Source organism: Mya arenaria, chromosome 3, assembly GCF_026914265.1.
Source record: "Mya arenaria isolate MELC-2E11 chromosome 3, ASM2691426v1".
In the NCBI taxonomy this organism is placed as follows: Eukaryota; Metazoa; Mollusca; class Bivalvia; order Myida; family Myidae; genus Mya; species Mya arenaria.
In genome coordinates this window covers 42,692,686-42,708,846 of record NC_069124.1, presented here as the reverse complement: position 1 = coordinate 42,708,846, position 16,161 = coordinate 42,692,686, and the positions used below count along the sequence as shown (strand labels likewise).

General features: G+C 36.2%; 1 protein-coding gene across 3 annotated transcripts in view; it reads right to left on the bottom strand.

Moving 5' to 3' along the window:
- The window catches only part of LOC128227277 (nuclear pore complex protein Nup98-Nup96-like), a 38,221-nt gene that overhangs the window by 4,279 nt on the left and 17,781 nt on the right, over positions 1 to 16,161 (bottom strand). For all 3 annotated transcript variants that reach the window (XM_052937656.1, XM_052937657.1, XM_052937655.1), the window contains exons 21-34: positions 11,801 to 12,032; positions 11,348 to 11,488; positions 10,556 to 10,717; positions 9,599 to 9,907; positions 8,302 to 8,444; positions 7,750 to 7,894; positions 6,946 to 7,041; positions 6,465 to 6,580; positions 5,609 to 5,788; positions 4,888 to 5,024; positions 4,018 to 4,281; positions 3,194 to 3,349; positions 1,444 to 1,573; positions 954 to 1,077 (exon numbers count right to left, since the gene is read on the bottom strand). In XM_052937656.1, the coding sequence (XP_052793616.1) occupies positions 954 to 1,077; positions 1,444 to 1,573; positions 3,194 to 3,349; positions 4,018 to 4,281; positions 4,888 to 5,024; positions 5,609 to 5,788; positions 6,465 to 6,580; positions 6,946 to 7,041; positions 7,750 to 7,894; positions 8,302 to 8,444; positions 9,599 to 9,907; positions 10,556 to 10,717; positions 11,348 to 11,488; positions 11,801 to 12,032 (2,335 nt within the window). The remainder of the gene's footprint in view (positions 1 to 953; positions 1,078 to 1,443; positions 1,574 to 3,193; positions 3,350 to 4,017; positions 4,282 to 4,887; positions 5,025 to 5,608; positions 5,789 to 6,464; positions 6,581 to 6,945; positions 7,042 to 7,749; positions 7,895 to 8,301; positions 8,445 to 9,598; positions 9,908 to 10,555; positions 10,718 to 11,347; positions 11,489 to 11,800; positions 12,033 to 16,161) is intronic.

Below are 16,161 nucleotides of genomic sequence, written 5' to 3'. Positions count from 1 at the left end.
TCTACTGGTTAGAAACTGATCGATAATTACTTGGTACTTCGGGCTTTAATTAATTTTGACATGTGTTTATGTTCATTGATTAAATAAACAAGCATTCAGCAAATGGCTTGAACCCTGAATCGCCGAGCAATTAGCTTTTTATCATCGAAGATTTCAGCGAATCCGACTTTGCCGTTGTCAAGGCGACTTAGTCGCTCCAGACGGCTTAAAGGACGCATTCTTAAATAATAAGGCTTTGCGTATAAAAATACATGATGCTTTACATGTTGATTAATTGACATGTTGTTGTTTTTTAAATCACACATGGAAAAAATGGTAGCCTGGTCGGGCTAGTTTCTGTGGAAAATCGGTAGCCCCAGCTGAAATTTGGAAGCTACTGCGAATTTCGTACACTGCATTCAATGTGCCAGTAGATTTAACAATTACCATTACACTTAATTGAAAGTAACCAAGGTTAACACTACCCTTAACACTATAACATAAGGGCTTGAAATACACTAATAAAAAGTTACCTGTAGCTCTGAGTTCATAAACTGTACACAGTACACAAACAGAAGAACTTAAGAGTTTCATTTTCATTTTTTTCAAAACTTAAAAAAAAAGCGTTATTATCAAAAACGTTACTCCATGTCAGAAGCTTTCCAAGAGTGACAATACCCAGTCATCAAAATTAGACTTGAGGATGAAAAAGCCCGAATTCTTATACGACTGTTTGGCATCAAATTTTTGAACAAGCCCAGCCTTATAAAATTCAGAATGTGAGCAAGCCCAGAAGGCATTTTACCAGTGCAGGGCTTGGGGCTTGTGTTAATTTCGACCACTGAATACCTTCTCACATGAAAAGATCTAAAAAAGGCAAGCAAAACTACTCAGGTATAGAGTAAACAGACTGACAAGACCAAACTCTTGCAAAATAGATGCAAATCAATCCTTAAATCTATATACTTGCTTACCATGTATGATATCATCGGCAGCAATGTGCCTGAGCAGCACTAGATGGCTTCTGTTCCACTGTCCTGCCCTCAACAAATGACGTGCCTCCTCTCTCGGCCGGTTCTCATAACTCGCACGCAGGGCCTGTAAATTATACATGTATACTTCTGTTTATAAACAGAATTAACATTTAATGGTTTTGAAGTATTTAATAGTGGTGGTGTTATATTATGTTTAACTTATTTGACTTTAATTAATGATCAAAACAAAACAAAAACGTTTATGTGTACAGTTAAAAAATATTAGCCATTATAAATGGGGTTTTCATTAAATAGCTACCTGGCCACAAAGTCCCCAGTTAAAAAAACGCCAAAATATTTCTGAAATATTTTTATCTGTACACACGTTTTTGATGTATTGCAAACTGTAACTGTTAAACAGATTTAAGATAACTGAAGTCATGATTAAAATCCTTCATTGAAACGGCCTCCTGCCCACTATATGTCCTACCTTAGCACTGTGTATCCACTCAGTGGGTACATGCAGCTTGCCTCGCAGCAGTTCCTCCCTCTCCATGTACGATTCCCCACCCTCCAGTTGCACGTGCCGACACAGCAAGCCATGTACAACATTCTCACGACTAAAAGCAGAATATAGGCATACTACTGAAAACCTGCTGTCAGATTTATAAACATACTTTTTTGGTAAATTAATTGAAACTTAAATATTAATTCTTTTAAACCAGAGCTTTGCAATGCTAATGCCTGTCTGTTTGTATTTTTGTTTCTTCAGTAAAAACAGGGCATAGCTCTATCTAAGTCAGAGTTATAGTCCTTACTAAATATGTGTGCATTGTCCCTTCAAACAAGTGTACCAAAGATTCATGTATCTTTCACAATTTTTGAGTCATAGCCCAGGTTAAACTATTGCATGATGCTGCTGAGGATGAAACCAGGGCTATAGATGACAATACTTAGATTTCTTCTTTGAAAAAAGACATGCTAAAAACTTCGACAAGTAAATATGTAAACACTGTCTTTGTTCACATATTTATAAACTGGAACATATGCCTATTCCTTATAACTAAAATGCATAGGATTTCATAAATATTAGGGATGGCAACGAGTACCCGAGCATTCGATTGAACGTCCGAGAGAAAAAAAATAAAAAAATCTATAAAAATCACCAAATACACGATTTACAGACAAAATATCAGATCTGGTTAGTTGCCAAGAGGACAATTAACGGTCCCTCTAATCCCCGCTGTGTACAAAATTGACCTCAATCAATTAGTTGAGAGTTGTTGTGATAGTTGCCAACTGTCAACAAAGGACCCCTATTTCAAATTAGCACTGATGTCAATTAGCGAAGTTTTGATAGCGGTACTTTCACCTACACAATTCTATTGTATACCAATTAGAGACCTTTCGTCAAACAATGGACGCTAACGAGCAAGTATCGACCGTTACGAAAATTTATTGATTTCTTAACGGGCGTATTTTAACTATTTTTGCAATGATTATCACAATTGATTGGTTGATATTTTAAATCAAGAATTATGAATATTAATGAGGTCAACAACAATTACACAGTACGAAAAACTATCATTTAAAAATTAATTTATAAAGTGAACAACTGAACTTCGTATTGAATTTCGTTCACTATTTTTATGTATGCTTTTAATTTTCGTTCATTGCAATTCTTGTTCATTTCTGCAGTGCATAATTGTATAAAATGAAACGAATAAGACAAATTAAAAGCCTAACAACATTTGTTTTCTTTTTATATCATTTTTTGTTAAAATACGTAATGAAAGTTTACTTTAAAGGTGAAAATGACCAATAATACGACCAACGCACAATATACGTCATTAACGATACATGTATACACAATCTTGTCTTTGCAAACACATATTCAATTTTCCGAGTAATCGAGTACCCGAGTACTCGATCGAACGATCGTCCGAGTACTCGAGTATTAATTTTACTACTCGTTGCCATCCCTAATAAATATTCAGAGCATGTTTTGAATCTTCTTCATCAATTGAAAATACTCACTTAAATTTCAACAATACCATTTCTAATTTACCTGTCATTACAGATAGGTCAGTTTACCAACAAGTAATGAATTTATCTTTTTGTCAGTTCCTAGTTTAAAATTGTGACGGCTTTGTTAAATCATGAAAGGAATCAACGCTAAATCCAATACATTGCTATGTTTTAGATTTGCCATTTTGGTGTTAGTCTATACATGCCCTCACCTGACAGAATTGTCGATGTGTAAGGCCACAAAGACCGCCCACTCCCACAGCCCCAATGATTCAAGATGGGAGGCAAAGTTCATATGGAGACTGGCCCGTTGGTAGGATGACAGATGACGGAAGGAAAGGCTCTCCATTACTTGACCAAGGTGCCAGCTGCAAAAATAGTTAGCATTAATCAGAACAGTCATAAACATAAAACCAGGTATTTTACTTTATATAACAGGAGCCATTTAAAAGTGTCCTTTCTTTTGAGATATTTTTTGAGATCATGTATTTTTACCTTTTAATTTACAGCTGAGAAGTGTAGTACTTTAAACGGGATTCAACCACTATTTGTTTCCCCAAATAAATGGTCAGGGCCCGTTACCAAAAAAACAAAATTTTAAGCCCTGCATTACTATAAACATTCAAACTACTCAGGTCTCATGATGTAATGATTTGAATAATTATAAGGGAAAGCATGTCCATAAATACCCACAAGTGGGTCATTGTTAACATACAGATATTTATACTGGGGGCAGAGGGATGAACAGCAAGTTAAAACAAGAGCACCACCTGCGGGTAATGAACGCTCGCCTGATCCTTTCACTGTTTATTTATTTCATATTGTACTATCAGATAGTGAACAGGTATTCCAAAGTTTAAAAGTGATAGCTTTGATAGTTTGCATGTATAAAGTGACCCAAGCACAAAACTAAAAAAATCAGACTAGCTAAAAATGTGGGTCCTTAGAAAGTAATTTAGTCAGGGTGGGTTTTCTGATTCAGGAAAATCTCTGGTCTGATTTTTTTTTTTACCAGATTATCTGACTCTCATCTCACCTGAGCCTGTAGTCCAGTTGACTGGGTGTGGAGGTGACAGGGTTCAGGAGGTTCTCCAGCGGGTGACTCCGCCTACAGTACAGGGACAACAGGTGGTAACACGTGTCCCAGATGGGCCCCTCCCTGTCCAGCTCCAGCCCCTCCTGTTCAAGGTAGGGGGGCAGGGGGGCACAGCAGTATGACGAGTAATCACCTGTGCCGGTGAATGAGCGGTCATAAATCTCCACGGCCTCCTGGATTGGGGCATCAGCCTGACAGCAATACCTGAGATGAATGAAAAATATTATGATTGCACCATATTTGAGAGCATAGAATGGGGGCAACCAAACCTTAACTACTGTAAGGATATATAACAAGGTTATTCACTTTAACCACCCACTGAATGGCATGGTACAAAACAGTCACATACCAGGGTAATCTTAATAACTTGGGTTGTGGGTGATTCAACTACTTTCGATCGACATGACAAGAAAAACAACCCATCCCTAGATAAATTATTCATGCATAAGCAGTAGAAACTGCAACACATACATACACCTGGCCAAGGGTGAGCATGTTTCAATTTGGGAAAAAGTACTAGTACAGTTAGTGAAACCTGTCTGACCCTCCAGTACAGTGAGGTAAAATTTATGTGAGAACAAATATTTCCAAATTTGCTATAGACAAAGTACAAAAACTATTTTTTTTGGTCTGGTATAAGTTGAAGAGTTTCCTGACGTCTGGTGATGATACTGTAACAATTGAGTTCTTCTAACATTGTAACAAGAACTATGGATTTTACCTTTCAATACATTGCTATGTTTCAAAATTCACGATTTAGTTGTTTTCAGAAAAATCACAAAAATTAAACTCTCATTTTGGCCCACATACCAAAGATGGAGGGCAAGCGCACGTTTCCAGTCCAGCCCCTCGCACGTGTTGACTGTCATCCCACTGCACGTGAGCACGAGCTGACCTGCCAGCAGGCTGTACACCTTCAGCAGTGTCTCATTGATGAAGTTGTTAGCCTGTTATAGATGTCAGATATACAAATAAATATTGAAGAAAGGACTGAACTTTGATTTATTATGAGAGATAACATGTGGATTTTGAAATCATCCTGCTTAAAATGCAACCAAATTCAAATCTAGTCGGGTATTTTCCCAAAATATATCTCATTGAACACATTTAGGTATCTGAAAGTTTTGAATGAGACCACTAGCATCTATTGATAAAGAATATAAAAAACGTTATTCCATAAACATTTTAGCATGCTACATTCAAAGTACATGTATTACTCTTCACATTTTAGCAGAGAATTCCAAACATGTTTTTTGTAAGGTTGTCACTGAGTGATCAGTGCACTCACTTCTCACATTGGCGACCATGGTTCCATTCCCGGCCCAGGGCACATGTGAGTTCGGTTTGTGGTTACCAAGTTGCACAAGAGGTTTTCCTACGGGTCCTCTGGTTTCCCCAACAACTCAAGACCACACTCTTGCGTAACATCATTCTAACGAGACTGATTAATATCATGTTGTAATAACTTGTTTCACAATCGTTGATAATAAAATAACATTAAACTAAGTGTTTTATTGTAGGTTAAACTTACACCAAGTTCAATATATTCCTCAAGCTGTTTAGAGATCATTTGTCTGGGCATGTAGTTGCTAATGGACTGGGCCAGCAGCAGGGCCAGCCGGGGATTTCCCGCATTCTGGGCGAGCTGACATGCTTCAACGATTTGACGACCAGTCATGGCACTCAGGACACTGACTAACTGACCGTTCTCCTGGTGAGGGTAGATATGAAGGTGGTAAAGGGTACATTCATGTGGAGTTACATAGATGTGTAAGGACAGAGGAAAGAAAGTTTCATTTAAAAGGTTTGTGTACTTTTATCAGTGAATTGGTATACAAAATAAAAACCCTGCAAAACTAAATAAAATTTCGTCAAGAAAAATCAATGATGTCCAAGTATAAAATAAATGTAACCCTGCAAAGCTACACAATCATTGAAGAGAAACATCACTGATGTGGATGATAATGCTTTAACTATGTGGCACTCAGCGTGGCAAATGCTAGTAGTAGGTGAAAGCAACGAGTTCTTAGTACTTCTTTCTTTAATGTCCCTTTAATGTTTAATATATTCATTTCCATGTGTTCAGTCACTCAAACCTAATTTTAGACTTTAACTCCAAAGGCACATTCAATTCACCTAGACATGATTTCTACACTTACATGGATTTCATGTTATTTTCTAACAGTCTAAAATCCACAAATTCCAATTTTTTTCCAATGCACTGTGTCAATGCCAGCAAATGAAATCTGATTGCATTGTGTTACAGAACAAAAATTCTCAGCTAACGCAGTCATAATGAGGTTATTCTCAGCTAAATTTTGTCCAAACATTATGAATATGTTATATTCGAAAGAGCTCAACTTGGACTATTTATCCACATGTCTGACCTTGTATTTGTTTTGCTGCACCTCCGTACTTATACTGCCTGCAGACACGTCAGCCAGCCACTGAGAGAACGCCTCTCGTCTCGCATTGTGGTACAGGTAGCTGTCCTTACCTACTTCTGAAACAGACAACAGTACAAATGCAACAATTCAGCACACACTGAATTCTTGTGCTATATCAAAAGCACCAGTTCACAAACAGGAGCATGTTTTGTAAGGAGGTTGTTTTGTCTTTTGAAAGAACAATGAAAGCTAGATATCATGAAACTAGGAAAACTTCAAGGGGATGCCAAGCTCGTCTGGTTGGTTTATTTTAGTCATAAAACGGCCAGAGCCCAACAATGATTAATGCCAAGGTTATGCGCTTAGCTATGTGTATTGCCTAACAACACAAAGGCTATCACATTACCCCAACATTTTCTTCATAAAAAGTACACAACCATGTACATAGTGTGGTACAGTACCATGTATACTGCATACATACCTAGGTCCTTAAACTCGGGGAGGTTTCCCCACAGGGCCACACACAAATCCCAGACCATGCCCATGTGTTGCACACTGTCCTCATCCTGGTGACCACCTGTATGAAGAACACAATCATGAACATATAAATATATGGCTCAAATATCACAACAATACTTAGGTCTCAGTCTCAACTAATATTGCCAAAACATAACATCAAAAGTGATTCAAAATCTTTAACTATTTTTACCCCTTTTAAAAGCACATTCTTTCATAGAATATGTTGATCAAAATTGTTGTCCATTTTCCAAGGAAAAGATATCATACAGCATGAAATGTTTTACAGTAATTCTCAGGTACTTTTTTGCTCCAGAACTTCTTTCTTTCATGTTTGCAAAAAAGATTTTATCAACATATTCTATGGGAAAACACCCTTTCAGAAGGAGTAGTCATATAAAATGTTGAATCATACTCGCATTTGGAAAAACTGACTCGACTTGGACAACTAAGATGTGATATTGGGGCCTGGGTCAGAACTTATAAAACATTGTAAGTCATATCCTAAATTAAGTATCTCACTGATCATAATTATATAATAATTTAATAATATATGATATACTTTATCTTTATTGATTTTATTGAATATTCATTCTTTTATACACACTTATTCTCTTCTGTTAAATTAGTTATGAAAATGTTAAGAAATCAACTTAAGTTAAGGAATGACTGAAGATGTTTCATGAATACTGGCCTGGGTGCTTAAACAAAGATACATGGGAGACAACTTTCCTGGGTTACTATGCCTACTACTAATATAATAGCGTACTAAGATTCTTCAGCTCTTCCTGGTTTCTTTCTGCGTACTGGTGCAGGGCCTCTACCCCCGGGGTGGGAGCAAACACCGGACACTCCCCCTCAAGGCTGCTCCGTGAGTGAACCAGCTGAATTTCTAACATCTCACAGTGATTTTGCTGGAAATGAATATGAGTCAACCCGTTTATTTTGTATCAGTTATATAAACAAATCTAGATCCGAATATATTACAGAAATTAAGCTTGGCAAAACAAAAGAAGTTTGATTACTACATTCTTTTCAAAAACAGGTAGGGTAGGTAGGCTACATAACAACATTATTGTCACCAGAGGGAAATGGTGTTAAAGTAATCTTCCATATAAAGCTTTAAAGGTTTTAAGCTACATTTTAAACACATACTTGCATGTTTTGTTCTTAAGCTTTTCTATAGCTTGCTTTATATTCCAACAGATAGTAAATGTATTTTAAAATAAAGTCACACATTAGCTTTGGAAGCAGCAAATAATTATCTAAAATATCCAAAACTTTCAATTATTAATTATCATAAGGTGCTGGGGTTACTCACTATGACTGTTTTATCACGTGGGTTTATGTGATCTGCCACGTTGACCTTCTGTAGATGGACGGTCCAAGCCTTGTTGGCTTTGCTGGCTGGTCGTCGCTGACCTCCAGTGAACAGGTTAAATGTACCTGCTGGCCTTTCCTCCTCTAAACATTGACAAGAAAACAAGATTAAACATTTTTTTGACAAATCTGCAATGATTCAAACTATAGTATACAACATTACAATCAATGTTTACATTTGTCCCAGATCTTCAATGATTTTTTTTTTTTACATTCAGCCTGTCTGATATTGAAATACTCAAATGGTACTATGAATACTATGAAGGCAGCAATATTTAGAACATATATACAGTCAAGCAAACAAGTGCCTCTCATCCAAGATGGAGTCCCACCAGGAATACTTTCTTTAAGCCTCTCAAAAAGGAAACTAGTTCTGGTTAGGCCTTGTACATTTGGTTCAGGTTACCCAACTGTATGTTCTTAGATAAAGCCTAATAAAAACAAAAAAATAAAACCTACCTACTCTACCTGTTCTTGAAAACGATGTAACCCTAACCAAACCATTTTTTTTGGGCCTTAACAAACAGACTCAACTAGAACTGTAAGCCATAGGCAAACGAATACCCCCCACCCCTCCATGTCTAGGTTGTTTGCCCTGGAGTTAGGCCGGACAAAGCTAATTTTGCCTACAAGGGGAGATAACTCCAGTCAGGGTCATGTGACCTGTACCAAATTCACAGAGGCGAAAGTTTACAACATGGCCATTAATTTCTGACAGTTTGATAAACATTTGTTGAATAATAACAAAGATGAATCCCGGACAGGGCTTATTTTGCCTACTTTAACACATCAAGGGGAGATAACTCCAGTCAGGGTCATGTGACCTGTACCAAATTCACAGAGGCGAAAGTTTACAACATGGCCATTAATTTCTGAAAGTTTGATCAAGATTTGTTGAATAATAACAAAGATGAATCCCGGACAGGGCTTATTTTGCCTACTTTAACACATCAAGGGGAGATAACTCTGGTCAGGGTCATGTGACCCGTACCAATTTCACAGAGGCGCAAGTTTACATCATGGCCATTAATATCTGAAAGTTTGAAAAAGATTTGTTCAATAACGACAAAGATGAATCCCGGACAAAAAAAAAACGGACGGACAGACGGACAGACGGACAACCCGATTCCAGTATACCCCCCCCCCCCAAACTTTGTTTTGGGGGGTATAAAAATGATTTATATACAGCTGTCTTTACAAACTAGCTGAACATAATAACTCAATCAAGCTCCACCTACCTTCCTCCCTGGGTTGTACAGGGTCCCCACAGTGAGCGAGGGTCCAACCTGGTCCCCAGCCTACCCGGAAACTGCGCCCCATAAACAACCCTGCGTCTACCAGTAGGGCCTGCTTGTTGTACATGACGCTCTCCGTCACCGTGGGAATGACCTTGGTCACCCGGGAGCCCAGCGCCCGCTTCTGGTAGTCGTGCTGGCTCATTCCACTCTCCAAGAGCATGTACTCCTTCACAGGCGGCTGGAGGGGCTCCTGCCGATAGCTGCTGGCTCGTATAGGCTCAGGGGTAATCAATCGTGGTGAATATAGGCCTATACAAGATAAAATCTTAAAGATGCACTCTTACTCTCAAATACGATTTACCACCAATACAATTGTTTAAATATACCAAAAAGAATGAATCAATGTCGAAAACAACAATGGTTCTTATGAAAGATACCGAGTTAAATTTGAAAGTAAGGGGCCGAAAACACGGTTTTCTACCTTATGAGATGATAGTAGATTATAATAAATATTTTAGCACTCACCAATCATTTAATAGTTTTGCGTTTTAGCAATTAAATTTACTGTTACAATCTTGTTATCAGAAATTCATATTTTCCATGAATGTATTATTTAGTAAGTAGTTAAAGGTTAATCACTTAAAATTTGTGTTATACATGTGTATGTATTAATTTTTGAATAAGAGTGTCACTTAAACAAAAATAATCTGAGATCATACTCTACATAATTATTCTATTTAACCAACTCTGTGATATTAAGTTAATGTATTCTCGATTAAAAAATCAGCTATGATTCTATCAATTGATCTTAACCAAAATTACAGACTGAATTGCTAAGTTCTACCATGTCTTAAAATTCACCCTTCAGATTTATAGTTTTCATACATAAATATTAAACATGTTCAACAATTGGAAGACATACAATCTCATTAATAAAAGATTTATCGCACCACCCACCTGCTTCTGGCACTGTCTCCTTAGGCAAGTTACCCAGTTTGACAGGGGTCATGTACTTCGCCTTCAGGGTGGAGCTAAACAGACTGGGTCCACTCCCCTCACGCCCTCGTAGAAGTGGGGAGCCTGTAGGTGGGGCAGACTTCTTTCCAAACATTGACCCATCTACAACATAGAGGGGGCAGTAATAAATCAGGCTAAATGATAACGTATTTAGTTTCACAGCTTAAGTTTTGTAGCCAATAGTATGAAAATGGTAAATTCTTTGGTTCGGTCAAAGTTAGCCAAATTAATTATTGATAAATCACTCAAAAGAAAACCTGTGGACAAGTTATCAAGGTTTTATATAACAAGCTGCTGTTCTTTGAAAGCTTACCCAGTAAGTGCGCTTTTAAATGAATTACATCAACTATGTCCTTGTGATAACATGATAAAAGAACTTAACAATAGTAACGCAAACCAAACATTTGTTGGTTGTTTTCTTCAGTTGAAAAGGGGCATAAAGGGGCATAACGATTATTAAGACAGATTTATAACTTATAAGGGAACATTTCAGTATTGTCTCTGGCAACACATGCACAAGTTTCATTCTAATATCTTGAACAGTTTTAGAGTTATAGCAATGGTTAAATGTTTTGCACTACCTCCCTGATGAGACACCACGGCTGTGACAATAGGTCCACTTATTTTTTTCTTTGAAGAGCAGATGAGCTAAATTTTGCATCTTTTTATTTCAAAATCTTAAGCATTGCATTTCATGCTTAAACAACAAACCTAAGCAGTGACCCAACTCACCGAATGCGGGTGCTGGTGCGTCCTCGTCCATGAAGAATGAGGCCTTCATGACCTGCATGCTGCGGGCGTCTACTCCCATACTGGTCGCCAGACGATGGGACGAGGGCTGCTCATCTATCATCTCCATCTCATCTTCACCTTCTGGTGGGGGGTGGGGAGATGAGTGAAATATTTAAGGCATATTTGAAAATGTCATGAAGACCTATCAAGCTGTATTATTGATTTTTTTTAATCCAAAAAGGTATTATTCTTATATCTTTTGTGAAAGACTTCCAATTTCCAGGTGCAAATTTCGTTTTGATAATTATGATACTGATACCAATGATAAGTTCTTGAAAATAACTGACAATTACATAACAAATTATTGTCCTTACTGTTGGTATTTTTAATGGTTTTGTTCAGCTGAAACAGGCATCATTTTTTTTTAACAAAAATTATAAACCCTTCACTAACCTATGCCAGCTGCAGGAGCCCGTCTCTGGGCGGCTAAATCTACTATTTGTTCATCGTCACCCATGGGCACCTCCACCCGGCCACCTGCCCCGCTTCCTTCACTTTCCTCATCATCAGTGCCAATTGTAAACCGGGCAAGACTTCCGTCAGCGCGACTTTTGATTCCAACTACTGGGGGCTTGAGCCCGGCTCCTGCCTGGGCCGTCTGCTGCTCGAGACGAAGCTTCTGCTTCTGTAAACATCAGGGGCCCATTTAACTGAAGGGTCTAACTTTAGATGAATTCATAACATTGCAGTTGAAAGGTTTGACAGTAATCAAAATTTAGTCAAGCCTGCAACCCAGAATCACGCCTAGGCTTTTTAAGAAAAATCTCATTGTCAATGACTGGTATAAAAAGCTTTAAAACGAGGAACAATTTCTTAGACAAACAAAATATAACCAAGACGAAATGCATCTAACAAAAAGCTGTGTGATATCTAGTTGTATCTAGTATGTCTTCAAGAAACATTTCCTGATTCTGGTTTTATACATTAGACATTTAGAATCATTTTAACCCTTATTTTCTCTATACTGGTATATACAGGCCTTCCAGCAGCCACTATTAAACAAAAAAGTAGGAAAAAAGTAGGAGGTTTTCTGACAGAAAATAAGGAAATAGTATGAATATTTTTGGTTAAATATGTAATTATTAATAGCTATTAACTTACCTAGAGGAGATGTTTTTAATGCAAAATCATACCTTTCTATATGCCACATTGAATATTTTAGTGAATGATGCTTGGTCGGTTTCTGTTGCTGAACTGTGTGGGTGAAAAGATGATGCACGTCAAAGTGGAACATGTTGCCACACCTTACAACAACAGAAACCAGCCAGTTTGACATCTTTTGTTTTTTTCTGCAAATAAAATTAGCACAAAGATCAAACTTTAATATTTTTGCGGACTTTATTTTCAAAAGTAGGAATAGTAGGAGTTTTTTAGAAAAAAGTAGGAAAAAGTAGGAACGTTGAAAGGCCTGTATATAACCAAGACAAAACTTATCTAACACAAAGCTGTGTGATAGCTTGTATGTCTTTAAGATATGTCTCCTGTTTCTGGATTCGTACCTTAGGCATTTACAAACATTTTTACCTTGATTTTCTCTAAATCCGTGTAAAAATATTGACCCTTGACCAATATTCCTTAAGTTTACTATACATGTGTACGTGAACACCATTTCAACAAATACTTTCAATTTGACCAAGATCTTGCAAATAAATGGTACTGGTGCAGAAGACTTAAAGTTTGATCATGGAACTTTTGACAATGTTTCGTGAGGCTCCAATGAAATTTCTTTATTGCCTCAAATAAGTCAGTGAATTGAAAATTGCAGCTTATCCATGAGGACGTCCTAGGTTCTTGTAACAACACCGTGGTTTGTCTTTAACAGATGTAGCCTACCCTTGCATGAATTAGTGGTTTGACAGATTCCCAAACTCCAAAATCTGATGTCCTAGTTCCCGACTTAGATCTAAATTAAATTAAGAGTAGAATATGAGTGTTTAATTGGACAGTAAAAATAACTGGCCAATAGATTGAATGGAATCACTGAGGCAAATATAAGGATAAGAATAATATTTAATTCAGGGGTCACAGGTTTGATTCCCCACCGCACCACTTAAAAAAAATACTAATCTTCTTCTGGGAGGGACGTTAAATGGGGGTCCCTTGTGACAGTGTTATTCACTGGTTCACGTTAAAGAACCAGAGTAGCTCTTGCCAGGGTAACAATGACTAACAATCTTCTCAGAGCACTCGCCGAATAGGCCTTTCGCGAGTGCGAGTATAAATAACCTTACGCACACGCACACACACACACAAACATGTCTGGCCCCCAAACTCAAAGTGATTCTTCTCTACCTGCTCAAAGATGTCAAGCAAAAACAATACTCCTGCTGAAGACCACTGGGCCAAAGCCGGGTTAATGTTCATTATACATTCAAACATTTATTTCTCTGTCATTATACTGCCACATCAGCAATGTCTGCTGTGTGACATGTACTGGAATCTGACATATAATTTCAGCGCAGTCAGGGTTCTCATTTATTCACCTTTTGCAGTCCCTGTACTCACACTTTACGCAAAATTCATATTAAGTAAAGTAAAATGGGACTCTTCGATGGAAAGATGGAAATTTTCTTCTGGGTCTGACAGTTTTCTGATTTCAGTAAGATCCCTGACCACATGGTGTAAATTTAAACCAACAGAGCAAGTATTCATAAAACATCTTAAATAATATTCCGTAATTCCATATGGCCTAAAAAAAATAATTGTTTGGTTAGGGTTACATCCTTTTCAAAAATAGGTAGGGTAGGTAGGCTTTTTTTTTTTTTTTTTATTAGGCTTTATATAAGAATTTCATTTTCATCATTGGAGAATGGTGTTAAAGTTATCTTCTATATAAGCAATTAAGGTTTTAAACTACATATTGAAAAGCAAAAAAAAAAAAGAAAAAAAAAAATTTTTTTTTTTTTTTTTTTTTTTAGTTTTTCATTTTTTTTTTTCGAACTGACTATACAAACGTTAAGGTCGGCGCCTATTCCGTAGGTAGGGTCGGGTAACCCGAACTAAATGTATTTTTTTTTTTAGGCCTATTTCAATGGTAAAATCATGATATAATACTTGACAATTTTTACATACTTTATTTCCATTGAAATTATTTTTAATACACACTTCTATGTTGAAATACTTGCACATTTTTTTTTTGGACATTAAAAATGCAAAACATTGATTTAACTAAGATAGGAAATGAATTCAGGTGTTTTATGAATTACAGCCAAGACTTTCAACTGATCAGATGGCCTAAAAAGAATTTAAAGGGAATTGACACCAGATGCTACAATGACAGGAAAACAAAATTGTCAAAAACTTAAATCAAAGTGACATCGTTGTGTACAACCAATCAATCACTGATGTATCATATTGCTTACAAAACATTCATCTTTAAGCAGTTTTTGCACATTTTTCTAATTGGAAATTTACTGGGGTTCTCTACCACATAAATCCCATTAAGTTTAAAAAAAAGGGTCAGTATATTTATCTGTACTCATCAACAGATTTTGATTTTAACTTGGACACCATAATGCGCTATTTTGAAACAGGGAAACACAGATGAGACAGCAACATGATTGTTGCGTTCATTATTTCAACCATGTCAAGTGATGTATTATCAGTCTCCTACTAGCTCACATTGAAAATTCTAGACTTGTTTTGAGGAAATAGTGTAATTGCCGATTTCCTGACCATCTGCTGTCTAGTCCCTTTAACGCAACCTGTGAACATTGTACTTGCTCTTAAGTAAATTTTCCTGTCTCTTAAGTTAGTTTGGGGCAAATAATCACAATTTTTCCATGACCAATTTTATTTAATATATATATATAATTCAAAAGAGAACCTATCAATGATTGACAACAATTTACTGAAACATAATATTATAATAACAAATTTAATAATAAATCATTAAAGGAATAAAATGAATGACCATCATTGCCAGTGTGGTTACAATTCTAATTATATCTACAGTGTTGATAATCAATTTTTTTACAGAAGATAATTTCATTTTTTTTTCACCACATGTGCTAAATACACAATCTACACAGTTAGCAGATTATTCCATACATCTACTGTTATGTTACAAAGTCATTAGTATCTGCCTGACCTTCTTTTTACATTAAGCATAAAAAATTATATATATGTATAATATACATGTATGTTTTACAATAAGTATGAAACTAACTAAAAATATGAAGTATATTTCAATTATTTACAAACTTTAATGACTCAATATGTTGCTTCAGATTTACTGGTATCAATATTAATAAAATCATAACAATAAGCATGCTTAAACAATACAAAAAAGTGGGCTTAGTGTAAGACTGTTGTAATTAAACATACAAATAGTGGGCATTACGAAAGTATTGTGCAAAGCCCTAAAAATATAAGGCATACATTTAGTCATAATCATATATAGCATTTATTGTTCTAATTGCAAGGAGATCATTAGAATTTTGGGACATAAAAAATATATAAATTAAGAAATAATCATATCAAACATCAAAATAAATGTATGCCTCACAAAATATTAAAACTGCATAATCACAAACTAACAACAGATAAAGCTTATAACAAACATTTTAAGAGAGATATCAATATGATCCTTATTTTCCCAAACATATACAACATACAGGACTGTGTCTAACAATGTTCATTTGACACTTATCCTATGGGAAAATCAAAATTAATCCATATAATATTAAATAATAGCATAAACATGAGGTTTACATTTTACAAAAGAAGCATAAATTAACATTAAAATCTTATAC